Source organism: Fusarium musae, chromosome 1, assembly GCF_019915245.1.
Source record: "Fusarium musae strain F31 chromosome 1, whole genome shotgun sequence".
In the NCBI taxonomy this organism is placed as follows: Eukaryota; Fungi; Ascomycota; class Sordariomycetes; order Hypocreales; family Nectriaceae; genus Fusarium; species Fusarium musae.
In genome coordinates, this window is record NC_058387.1 from 5,509,932 (window position 1) to 5,523,015 (window position 13,084).

Consider the following 13,084-nt stretch of genomic DNA (forward strand, 5'->3'; position numbering starts at 1 on the left):
CTTAACCCTAAGCAATAAAAATCTTCAGTGAAATTTAGCTTAAGCTTAGGAGACTCTTTATTTAGTTTATTTTGATATCTTATATTAAGGTTTAGTGTTTTCTTGCTGCCCGAGGAGTGACCAACACGGATAGTAAGAATTAACTCTTGTTGTGATTATTGGGCTTTTCCAATTTCTCAAAAGAGGCTTTCTATTTGCTGGCCTCGGACCGAATTCGATAACATAAACCTTGCTTTCATCCTCAGGATTCTCGTAGGTACCTCGGCGAAAGGACAATGTAAGTCTGGAGGAACAAGCTTTACGTACGCCAAACAAAAACCTATTTATTAAGGACTTCACCCCCCTAATCTTGGATTGTCTTGCTCTCTTCTTCATTATCAACACTTCCATCACAAGAAACATCACCATCGCCGCCTTCATCACATCTGTTGCTTCACCTTCAGTCTGTCAACCCACCGTTGCCCACCAACTAACTGACGGCTTACAACCATCCCAGAGAAACTAACTAGACTACCAACTCATCGTCGCCCGCCAATATGGGTGCGCCATCATCCAACGACCTGTCTCAGAAGCCCCTACGTCCTGTCACTCATGTCCAGTCCACGCCTGATTATATGGAGAGGACCACGTATCAGGAACGCCAGATCTTGAAGTCCATGATGGAGCAACCCAGAACACAACAGAGTGCTTCAATACTTACTTGGCCCGAGTTCATGGCAGAATTGCTCAACGTTCGTCGAAAAATCTTATCGATGGCATATGTGATACTAACTTGCCCAAAAAGGTACTGCAACCCGATATTAAGAGCCGATTATAGGTATCGAAAACACGAATAACTTCTACCTTCTACGTTGTCCGCTCTCAGCTTCTGGGATTCCAATTCGCTGTCACCGGCCTTGAGTCCTCCTTTCCTTGCAAGTAGTTAAGGGCCGTGGCTTAGAGCTTAGAGCTACTGAACAGAAGTTAATAATGTCACCTAAATTCTACAATAGTTGCGCTTTGCTGGCCATTACAATTTAGTTGATGTAGGTAGTGTAGGATATCTCGTGACATATTGGTCATCGGGTGACGAAGAGAGGGTGCCTGACCCTTGGGGTGATGCTTCCTACACAACGCTTGAACTCTGAATCCTTCTATGATTTGTAAGATAGGAAAGATATTTTAATTCCCATCATTTACTCGGCTCTGTCGATGATATTGTGCAAAATCAAACTACAATCTGGATCAATCTGTCAAATCGCATAAAATATATCCTTCCGAATCGCTAACATCCCAAATCCTTCCTGGATACCCCCAAAGTTCAGCATAGCCCCACACAAAAGCGCTGACGTCCTCCTTGACCGATTCGATGTTCTTGCGCATTTCCCCCCTGACGGTACACGGGTGCGGAAGAGAAAATATGATAGAACTTTGTGTTAAAATTGATCATACGAAATCTATATTAATAAACCAACGCCTACGAACCAGTCACCTTGATCGTAGAAGCCACACTCGGCACTCCATTCTTATCCATCACAAACAACATCCAATATCCCGGCAGCGCAACACCAGGATCACTAGGCACCTGGAACGAATACGAATTCTTCCCCACGTTAGCCAACGTCAACGGAATACGCCGTTGGTCGGTGTTAACAGTGTGCGTAGCCGTTCCGTACCGCACCAGCGATGCCTGCACGATAGCTCCCCCCGTTTGAACAGTGACTGTTCCTCCAACCTTGACAGAAGATACGGACACGGAAGTAATCTTGGGGCGTGTGGCCAACTTGCCCTTTGCGTCGTAGAGATAGGGGAGTGTAGAGTTGAGCGTCAAAGTGGTTGGTGTCACATCCACCGCAGAGACCACCGCCGCCGTTGAAGACTCGTCCGTCGGGGAGGAGGAGGGCGATACTGTGATATACCCTCACGATGTTGTTGGGCTTCATGAGTTCAAAGCCGTCTTTGTCGGGATAGTACATCTCCGGTTGCAGCTGGGGCGTTGAGTCTTCAAACGGGATGGCGTATTGCTGACCTCCTGTGATGAAGACGTTGCCGTTGGGTAGAATAACAGAACTGTGGAAGACACGAGGGAAGAAGAGACCCTCGCTGGCGTAAGCAACAGAAGCGTTTGTACCAGGGTTTCCGACAGTGATGATGTGGGCATCGGTAGTAGCATCCGAGTCTTGATAATTCGGAGTTCCACCATGAGTCAAGATCTTGCCCTTGACGGCGTCAAACATGATGGCGTTGCCGCACATAGCATCAGGCGCAACACCACGATCAGAGGCCCTCTGCCCCGCAGTCTTGACATCACCATTCTTCTTCTCAGTGTAGTACCAGTTCATATTCTTACTGGGCCCAGCCTGGAACACAGTACCACTCTTCCAACCAAACAACCAAGCGTGGTTATCAGAGCGGAACAAGCCCTGCGCATCATCTGTGAGCATCTTCTGGACATCAGCTTTATTAAGCAGCGTCCAGGTCTTCTTCTTCGGGTCGTACACCTCGCCGTTCTTGAAGGACGAGCCGCCACTCCATGATCCCCCGATGGTGAAGACCTTGCCTGTGGATGTCGTGGCGGAGGATTGATACCCGCGTGCGACTTGCATGTTGGGCCCGGATACCCACGCTTGCTGCACTGGATCGAAGAGGCTTGTGCGCTCAGCGTTGTTGCCGCCCGTAACGACGAGTTGGCCGTTTCCGTCGAGGGAAATGCCGGGGCAGAACATGTCGTGGTTTGTCTCTGTGACTTGACGCTCTGCGACTTGGCCTGTTGCTGGGTCCCATGTTGAAATGAGAGTTAGACCACCAGGGCCACCGGACATGGTATCCCGAGCCCAGGATGACCAGACGAGGACTTTGCCTGTGTTGGGATCAACGGTTCCGGCAACAGGGATGATGGGGAAGTTGATGGTGGGACCCCAAGCGCCCTGGGATGCTTGAGGGGGGATGTAGTCGTTTGCTTGGAAGATATTGAGTTCTGCAATGCTTGTCCAAGGATTCCCATTTGCTTCAGTGAGAGCAACAAGCTTCACAAAGCGGGCAGGCTGTGTATCGAAATTGGCATACTTGACAGTCCAGTCATTGTACCAATTCCCATACGCCACAGGCGAACCCCAAGTCTTGCCATCCTTGCTCAAGAAAACCTGATGCTGTGCAATATACCCATTCTGCGAGCCATCCTGTCTCGGCAACATAGAAATACCATTAACATTGTAGCTCTTCTTCATATCAACAGTGATACTATGCGGCGGCGCAGGCTCACTGCCCTCCCACTGTGTATGCCACATAGTATCACTGCTCCCATCGATAGCATTCTTGCAGTCATCCCCCTCATGCACGCTATCACACGTCACTGACCACTTTTTGCGGTCGATCGCGGCGCTGTTGAAGGGCGCGGCTGCACGGAGACTCAGTACGTTTTCTTTTGCATCTCTCTTGAGCAGGGGGGAGGAGGAAAGGGGACGGACCTTTTTTGTGTCGAGTTGGGGACGAGGCTTCACGCGTGAGCTGAACTTGTTGTTGAGGGTGCTGGCTTTGGGGGGAATGGCCTGGATGTAGCCCTTGTTGAGCTTGGGGACGTCGAAGGACGGGTTGTAGCCGGGGCCGTTTTTGCCGCCGCCTTTGGTGCTGTCTGCATCAAAGGTCTTGCCGGACTGATGGGTGATGAAGGATTTTTTGGAGGCCTTGGACTTGGACTTCTTTGATCCCTTCTTGGAGTTGGTCTTGGAGTCCTCAGTCTTGCCAGCATCGCCATGGCCAGTGTGCTTGCCAGAGCTTCCCTTCTTGGAGGCTACAGTAGCAGTTGGTGATGCCGATGATCGAGTCTTGGAGTCATCAACTCTGGTGCGAGACTTGGTAGCATCATCATCACCATGATGTCTGCCATCGTCTTTGCCCTTTCCCTTTCCTTTTCCCTTGCCTTTACCCTTGTCATCACCCGTGGGCGAGCTCGTAGGGGCTGCAGTGCTTGTAGCAGTAACAGAAACCGAGTCAGTTGCACTGCTAGAAGATGTCTTTGGTGAATCCTCAGGCTTCTTGCGAGACTTTGTATCATCGTCATCGCCGTTGTGTCGTCCCTTGTCATCTTTGCTCTTGTTCTTATCCTTTCCCTTTTGCTTGTGGCCACCAGAGCTAGAGTCATCGTCTCCCCCATGTCTGGATACACTAGCAGCATCTTTTGACTTTGACTTGGCTTTGGGAGCAACTTCTGGCTTGTCGACAGGAGCTGGGCCAAAGCGGACATAAGTCGGTTGCATGAATGGCTCGGCATATACCACTTGTTGAATATCATCTGAAGAGTCTGAAGGTGTGTCATCAGATGAACCTGATGGAGAAGTGTCAGATGGCTCCGTGGGCGTATAATCAGAGTCATCGGGAGACTCATCAGAGCCATAAGTCTGATCAATTCGCTCAACTCTTCGCGACAAAGCAGAAGCTGGAAATCCACTCTTTGGCTTTGCATTCCCAAACACAGGGAGCACGGAATTCAAATTCGTCTTTGATAAACCAGCCGCAGGCTTTGAAGTATCCGTTGTGTCATCTGAATCAGGTCGGGGAAGTGCATAGCCACCCTTGGGGGCTGAGAAGACAGGCAACACCACAGCATCAGCGACGCCCAGGGATAGCGTCAAGACATAAACAACTTTCATTTTGGGTGATGTTTTGGGTAACAAAGGAGTGAATGAGTTTGTGACAATGACTTGTCTATGTGTGAATTTCGTCAAGGAGGGGCAACAAAGAGCAGGACGAGAGGACTTGCCACGACATTGCCAAAACATTTTATAAATGAAGCCTCACATACGAGAACAAAGTGTATTAGTGAAGCTATACTAAATGCAGGGACGTATAGAACCGTCGGGACCTTGCAGGAGGCTAAACCTTGCCAAGAACGTGGTGGTTCCAGGAACCCGGAGGAATGTTGGTGTCTCCGTTCTCACGGCCTGGACCCTTGCATATCATTCCTATCACAGACCGGCTTAAACCATGATCGGCAAGGGTCTCGGGCGAGGAAAGCTTAATTATATGCTTGGGACCCCATGTTATTTAATTGTTTTAGGTTTATCCATGTTCTCGGTCTCGTCTTCCTAGGTCTATCCGAATACTACAACGCTTTTTGTATAGTTTACTGTCTAGAGCTTCTAGACGCCAGGTCGGCCGACGGACTTGATTACTCGAGCTTGAACTGGTTTAAGTTGCATTCTTGAGTATTGGGCTGGACAGTTGGAATGAGGTAGACTGCTCTGTCGTGAAGAATCCAAGCCGCTGGTAAAGTGATCTTCACACGTATTCCGCCTCTTCTATACTGTTTTAAGCAACGATGATCTTTTCCAAGAACCATTATTGTTTTATTCCCATATTAGTATCCTGGGTCCAATGGTGATACCGAATAACTGGTATGGCCAACGATGGCTTCATCCTATAGAAGTTCCTAGTGTTGGGGGAACAGGTGGAAAGCTTGAATGCCGGCTGCCGAATGCGCATAACTTTGTCTAACAATACTGTTTTCGTCTCATATTGTTATCTCTAAGTCTATGATTCTCTTTCAACTATTGGGTGCTCAAGATCCCAGTTGTTCTGCTGAATCACATGGGCATGACTACCATCACTTCTCTGCCTATTCAAAACCACAGCTCCATGCTCTTGGTCAGAGCTCGAGCTCTATTCAAGGAATAAACTCAACTAAAAGCAGTTCATCGCTTAGCAGATTCGCTAGCGACTCCTTCTAAGTGGACAACATCGTCGAACGAAGGCATTAGACAATACTAGACCCCCAAACAGGTGATAGGTTCACCTTTAGCCCCGGGACTAGCTATCAGCTAACTAGTATGCTTTCACTATCTTGACAGCTTCTATTCCCAATCCGAAAGACTAAGCGTCCGAGCGTTGGCAAGGCCAACACTGGGCTTGATAGCAAGCTGCTGGTTTGGGACCTACGGGATATAACACAACTAGAACACACGCGCGCTCCGTGGAAACCGCTCTAGGGAAAGGGGACGTGCATAAGAGTTTGTTAGCCATGAGGCACTCTGAAGCTTGATCAGAAGGAGCAGGAGATGCTGTTGAGAGTCATGCTGAGGGCTCAGCTTTTCTTCAACGAATCGTTAAAGCCACTGGGTGACTCTTGGCAGTCCTCGTCGAATAGCCTCACTTACATGAAGCCATAAAAGAGTCAATACAAAAGAATAGCACTCCAAGCTTCGGTACGTTTCTTCAGATGCTGACACCGAGGGTTTATCCTGTCATAGTCCTCTCGGCTACTTCAAAGCAGAGGTCGAGTATGATCATAGCCCTGGATGTGAAACCCCAAACTTCCATCCATAACTTAAGACAGTTGTCCTTCCAAGTCTTTCTAGGGATGTTAACGTGTTGAGGCTTCTCTAATCCCTGTTTTATCTATGATACGTCGGCTGGGACTTCTAGGTCAGATCCTTTCAGCTGACTCGCTATCAACCTTGGCATAAGGCTGTAAGACGCAAACTTCCACGCCATCATCGTCCTTCTGGTCACTGAAAGTAACTACACTCCACTTCAAATGACTAACTTGGTATGCATCTTGATATATGGAACACATTCGGAGCTTTCATTAAACCCGAAGCTAACATAGATCTCTCCACAAGCCTATCTTGCCAAGAGTCTTCAAACTCCACCAACAGTCAGCGCCATACCATATTCTAGCAATCTCGGATACTGCATATCCTTTCATGACTCTCCCGGAGTCTAGTCGATGCCATCAATACCTCACACTTGTTGTACTCACACTCACACTCACAAATCTCCTCTTCCGTATCCTCCCACCCACTTTCATCCTCATCCTCATCCTCATCCTCATCCTCATCCTTATCCTCATCCTCATCCTCATCCTCATCCTCATCCTCATCCTCATCCTCATCCTTATCCTCATCCTTATCCTCATCCTCATCCTCATCCTCATCCTCGTCCTCGTCCTCCCACTTCTCATTGCCAGAAACCTCCAACCCCTGTTCTCTCATGATATCTTTCACCTGAATAGCCGCCATCTTACACTATCATCAACTTCATACCTGTACCCATACATATCCATGAACCCCTTGGCATCGCCCCACACTTGATTCACAAAACCGTTCTGGGCGAAGGAAAATCCCCGGCCGCACTTTAACGCTTCACGGAATCTCGTGTGAGTGTCAAAGTGATCCTAGAACGGGTTCTTCAGCCACTGCGCGCGGTGCTTTCCTCTCAAAATCGTGGCAATTTTACGAGTTCTGAGACTCCCAGCATCCGCGGGGTTTTTCTTGTCAAGACGAATTCTAGCCCTCTCGACATCGACGTCGAAAGTTATGCCCTCGTTCCTGAGCCACTGTAACTCTCCCTCCGACCAGGGCTTTTTCCCAATATTAACAGAAAGGATACGAGTTGACCTGAACCTCTCGAAGCGACATCTCTCGTCGGTTGGCCACTTGGCCTGTATGTCGTGTTTGAAGTATGGTAAGTCGAGCTCGATGCGTGTGGGGAATGCCGATTCTCCTCTAGCTCTCGACCCGATGGAGGGCCCCATATTCTGACTTTGATCTGCTGCATGGTGTTCCTGTTATTTCGGAAGTGTGCGACCTGGAATCCCTTATTGTCGCGTATCTCCCCTTCACACTTAACACTACCGGGGCCAACTCTGGCCACGTAGCCATCCTGTGAGATATTTCCGCCGACGACATTGCAGATGTAATTTGGCGCAAATATGACGTTCTTTAGTACAAGCTCGCTCATATCCTTGTTGCCTTTTGTGTTGGGTCTTTTGTTGGGGGAGCGTCTGGTCTTGAGTATGACGGTACCGACACCATGAGCCCAAGTGTAGTGCTCCGGGTTAAGTTCCAATCCATGGTTTTTGTAAACTTTTCTGCATTGCTCCACGGCTCATCCCGTGTATGTTAGACAATGCTGCTGAAAGCTAAGTAATCATCCTCAAACCATTCCCTGTCCCTGGCGATGCTAGAATTAATGATTAGTAGCTACTTACTCTATCCCTCGCTGGATCACACTCACTGAACATTTGACTCGGTGAGTATTCCCAGGAGGAACAGATTTTAACATTTGCATGTGTTGACTTCCGATGACATGACTGGAAACATTTAATGCGTTGATAATAGTCCATATTGATTGGTGTGATGAGTAAATTTGTGAGATGAATGAGGAGAAAGTCGGAAAGTTCAACATGGAGAATGAATCAAATCAGCCACAGACGCAACAGAACTTCAAGAACTCGAGACTTTGAAAGAGTACAATGCTTGCCGATCATGGCGCTAAAGCACAGCATCACTATGAGACAAGTTAGTTATGTCATAGCACAAGCAAAAGCAGGAGGTGTGACGCGCATGCAAATATTCTAAAACAAGTTTATTTAATGCCAAATAAGCAATGGTCGATCAATATATAATAATGTCAAATATACAACATTTCAACTCCTCAAGCGCCAGAGGGTATCAGCTTGCCATGCCACGCCATGCTCTTGGGCGCCAAACCACAATACATATATATCATGTCCATCCAAATCGCTCGCTATATATGCAGATGTTCCAAAATTGCGTATGCAAACGTATAAATGTCATGTAGATCTTTTGCATCATTTACTTGAAGGATCACCACCTTTCAGTAGTCCAACCTGTCTGTCATGTTCACTTCGGAGCTGCTTTTCGCCAGTCGGCACAAGGGTCTTCTCTTCAAGGCCCGCGTCAAACGCGGGATCGCCGGCGCGGAACTTTTCGCGAATGCCTTCTATACCTGTCGGGCCTATTGGTAACGGTGACTCGGAAGCTCGGATGGCGTCTTCTGGCCAAAGAATCCTGTTTGCTTCCTCAACTGTGAGAGGAGGTTCGTCGATTGTGGTTATAGGTGGTGGTGCCGTGGTCGGAAGCGGTGGTGGGTCAAATACGGCCTGCCGAGGGGTCGTCGGAGATCCGATGCCAGTGGATCTTGACGTGGGTGTCCCGGTCCGGGCCCGTGGTGTCCGTGCGGGGCTATCCGTGATCCGCGCAGGGTCTGACGATCCCTGGTAATCACGGCCCCTGATGGTTGTGCTTGTAGTAGCAGCTGATCGAGTCACTGAAGTTGAATAAAGGCTATCACTGTCCGAGTCGGAGTCTGTGTAGTCTCCTTCTGTTTCAACAACGCTGTGAAGAGTGATGCCGTCTGCAGTATCCGCTGGCGTGCGCTTCAACACTTCCGATTCATCTCTAAGAACCTTCTCTTCGTTGGTGGTAGGACCGATTGGTATGTGGCTGCGAGTCGCTGTTCGTTTGCGATCCATGCGGAGAATGTTTCTCATTAGATACAGTTCATGCTTCTTGTAGGTCTCATAGTATGCGCGGTTGATCATGGCTGCTGTGTGAAGATCGTCGATTTCGTCTAGTTGACATAAGATACGAAGGCGAACAATCTCGGGGAACTCGGTAGCAACGCTGTAGTTCGGGTCGGGTGCAGCCATTCGATCAAGGCCTTTGTTGAGCTGGGTTTGAGGTTCTCGTTCTCTGTGCTTCGAGAGTCCCCAACCGTGGCTCTTCCCACTGATGTCAAATAGTGTCAGGCCAAGCACGCTATTATAAATATCACTGATAGCAGAGCGAAACATGGGCCCAGGATCACACACCCCTCGATGGACTGGTGTTGGCGGCGTAGGAATCCTTCTCAAGGCATCCACGATCTGCGCCAAACTCTTCGACTGTGGCTGTGTCCTCGGTAAATGAGACAAAACATCTGGCGCCATGATATGAGGCAGGAGGTTCATCTCATTGTAAAGTAGCATCAGCCATCCGAGGTTCGTGGCGTCACACCAATGGCTGCCCTTGGGACATCTTGGTGTACTCGTCAGCATCGTCGGTGGTAAACTGTCCGAGGAAAAGCTGGCTCTTGTATCTAATGGAAGCTCTTCTGAGCCTTCCAACGTATTGTGTGTTGGTTCCCGCATGTATTCTCGGATAGTACTGACGCAACATTCGTGAATTTGTGCCATCTTCGCGCAACGAACTGCCCATATTTTATCCCTGATTTTCTGTGGCCAGGGTTTAGCTAATAGCTCTTTCTCATCCACAAGGTTCAGAATCGTAGTCTTCGACATGCGGGAAAATAGTCGACGGAGTCCAAATGCGTAGCTGATGACCAAGAGCCCATCAGGCATGTCATCAGCACCCTTGTGCATCCATTGTGGCAGCCATCGATGTTCAACGATGAGTTCCAGAGGTGAAGTACTCTTGTATCGCATGCAACACTCGGCGATAGCAACGAACTGCTCGAACTCGATTTCTCGTGGAACCATTTCGTTATGCATGTGTGCTGCGTGTAATAGAATCTCCAGAGAACCCAGGTGGTTCAACTCAACCTGCGGCATGCGGTAAAGCTTGGCTTCGGAGCCATCCTTACAGAAATATTTTGTTGGGGGTAACGGGAGCAGTGTCGATATATCGTCATCGTCGTAAAGGTGAAGACTGCTGGAGTGCCCTGCAAACATGCGCGCAAAGATAGGTGACGTCTCAGCGAGCATGTAAGACGAGACACGAAAACGTAGTGCTGGATCGTTGTGGTTACATCCAGGCGCATTGTTGGCGAACTCTAGTATAGCATCGCCGCGCTGCGAGATTGCAAACTCTTTGATGGTCCGGTCAGGTGAGATGCCAGACTCTCCTGTTTGCAAAAGCTGTCGAATCTCGTTCAACTCCTGCTTGATTCTCTCGTAATCGTAAAAGCGCATTTCATATTTTGGAAACTACAATTTGTCAGCTGTTGTCTCTTGCATATCTAACCAGGACCACACACGAATTGGGGATCTGCCGACATGACCCGGGTTACACTGGCATTGCGCATTCGCTGCACAGCCTCCTTTCGAAAACGCTTATTCGTGAACAGGGCTTCCACTTGTTCCGGCGTTGCATCGCGCTCGTTGTTCTTGTAGGTCTCAATTAGGCTCGTCCGGCAGGCATCGGCAAGGGACTCGAGGTAGTTCTTCCAGTCGCGCACAGAGGTCAGCCAGGCATCAGTGTGGTGTATACTCTTTCCAACACTTCCAGAGACAACCTCGGCTAGACTTCTCCCACTGAAGGAACTCCTTGTATCGTAGATCTGGCTAGGACTTTGCGGAGATTCTACGGTTGAGTCACGGCGGGGCAGGTCGCCGCCATTACGAGAACCGCGACCGAGTTCTTCTGTGAGAATATGTCGACATAGCGTAGCACATTGCTCCTTGTATTTGGTGAAATCTTTGTAGGCTGAGTCGACATGGTTGGGCGTAGTAGGAAAGTTGCGAGGCATCCGTTGAAGAATGGTCTGGAGTTGTCGGATTTGGGTTTCTTGGCTTTCTAAAGAATTCGTGGTGTGGCTATCTGGAGATCTGAGATGAAGGTCGAGGTCGGAGGTACTAGTTTCGGGGGCATGTTGACTGATTATCTTCTATACCACTTGGTCAGTATGAGTCCTCTGATCATGAACTTGACCAGCATACCCCTCGTCTCGGGATCTTGTCGATCAATGACTTGGTCCATTGTCGGCCGCCCCTGGGTGGAGGGCCATCGCTAGATGTTCTTGAGACCATGTCGACCCTCATGGAAAAATTAGATTGTTTGTCGCCGGTTGGGACGGAGTTTCGGAGGGAGCGCATCAGGCCGCGATGAGGAGCGCAGCGTCAATGCCAACGCCTGACCACAGCATTGTAGTCACAGCGTGGCAAAGAGGTGCCTCGCCGGAGGGTAACGTATGTGAGGTTTGTAACGTATTCGAGATGCGGATCAGGTCTCTAGCTGTTTCGTGTATGTAGAGTCGAAGGCGTTACTGGGTCGTCCGTACGGCCGGGGTTGTCGGATCTTTGGTGCGACGTTGGTGGAGGGTTCCAGACGGCTGGAACTGGTATTGCCACGTTCGAACCAAACTCGTCTGGGAAGATCAGGCGCGCGAAGGCGTTCTAACGAGTCAAGTGAGGATTGTAGCTGTCGACCGTAAAAGCGAGACCTCGAGACTCGGTGATTTAGATCGTTAGTTATTGTCGTCCTCTTGAGATCAGAGTCAATGCAAGGTCGAGATCGGGACCCGGGAAGTCATTGACAGAAAGTGGAGGACGCTTGGGTCTTAAAAGGTGGGTTAGGACTCTCCCTCAGCCTCTGGCTCTTCTGGGGGTTCTGACGAAGCTGGGGTTGAAAACTGGGGCAATCACAACTTGGCGTCTGGGCCTTTATTAGCGGGCGCCCATAAACTCTTAGTTTCTCTTGTGCAACTGTGATGAAGAGAGGGGGTCGTAAAAACGAATGCGAGTCTATGAGAAGACGGTGAGAGGAAACGAATGTTGATTTAATTCGGAGAAGAACTGCTTCATAGGATTGGGACAGTACGGACCGTTCCGATAGAGGCAGATGAATTGAGTTGAGCAACTGTAAGAGGCGCCAGATGAAAGTATCCATGATACAGTACTTGCCTACAGAAATTACACTGTCAATCACTGATGCAATCAGCATGACATTTATGGGAATGCAATGCCTGCTTGTTCAGTGGATCTCTATCCCCAGCAAGTTCGTTGCTGCATCTGGCGCAAAGAGGTAAGATGCATTGCGGGGGAGGAGTCTCAACTCACTCAATCTTATCGCGGTATAGGACTCATCAAGGACTCATCAGTGGACTATGAGATGGACCATCTCCTATATCACGGAGCTGCTTTGAATACTTTTCCAAAGCCACTGGCTTATCTCTTTCTATTTCCAAACTTGTTTTGGCCAACTTCTAAGGCTCCCTTTTATAACAGCATGTGATGTGACGGTCCACAGCATCGTACATAGCCCACGGCAAGCGATTTGTCAATCATACCGCTCAAAGTCTCCATCATAGAGCAATCACAAGCCCGTATTATCGATGAATACGATATTCCCTATTTGGATTCTATGCCGGCATTAATCTTCTCGCTGTCAGCTTTTCAGCAGAGCAGGCATCAAAAGCTGCATAGATGAAACAGTACATACGGTACATGCATCGTATTCCAGGCAACGTTTAACGGTCAGAACCATCGATAGGCGTTGAAAGCATAACAAGCCATTCTATAACTGCCTCATTTTATGCGATGATATCATTTCTGTAGCATAATATGCCCGGTTTCTATTGTTGGGGC

At 48.9% G+C, this 13,084-nt stretch overlaps 3 protein-coding genes across 3 annotated transcripts; all 3 read right to left on the reverse strand.

Moving 5' to 3' along the window:
• Positions 1-1,628: 1,628 nt before the first annotated feature.
• J7337_001658 (uncharacterized protein) lies at positions 1,629-4,628 on the reverse strand (the record flags this gene model as incomplete). The annotated part of the gene is made up of 1 exon (XM_044819395.1): positions 1,629-4,628. One exon carries the CDS (start codon positions 4,626-4,628, stop codon positions 1,629-1,631), a length of 3,000 nt encoding a protein of 999 aa, XP_044687097.1.
• A 1,772-nt stretch (positions 4,629-6,400) lies between these two features.
• On the reverse strand, positions 6,401-6,995 carry J7337_001659 (uncharacterized protein; the record flags this gene model as incomplete). Its single annotated transcript, XM_044819396.1, has 2 exons — positions 6,401-6,495; positions 6,749-6,995. 2 exons carry the CDS (start codon positions 6,993-6,995, stop codon positions 6,401-6,403), a joined length of 342 nt encoding a protein of 113 aa, XP_044687098.1.
• Positions 6,996-8,569: 1,574 nt separating this feature from the next.
• Positions 8,570-11,477, reverse strand: J7337_001660 (uncharacterized protein; the record flags this gene model as incomplete). Its single annotated transcript, XM_044819397.1, has 3 exons — positions 8,570-10,705; positions 10,756-11,294; positions 11,438-11,477. The coding sequence occupies 3 exons, from the start codon at positions 11,475-11,477 to the stop codon at positions 8,570-8,572; spliced, it is 2,715 nt and encodes a 904-aa protein (XP_044687099.1).
• Positions 11,478-13,084: the final 1,607 nt, after the last annotated feature.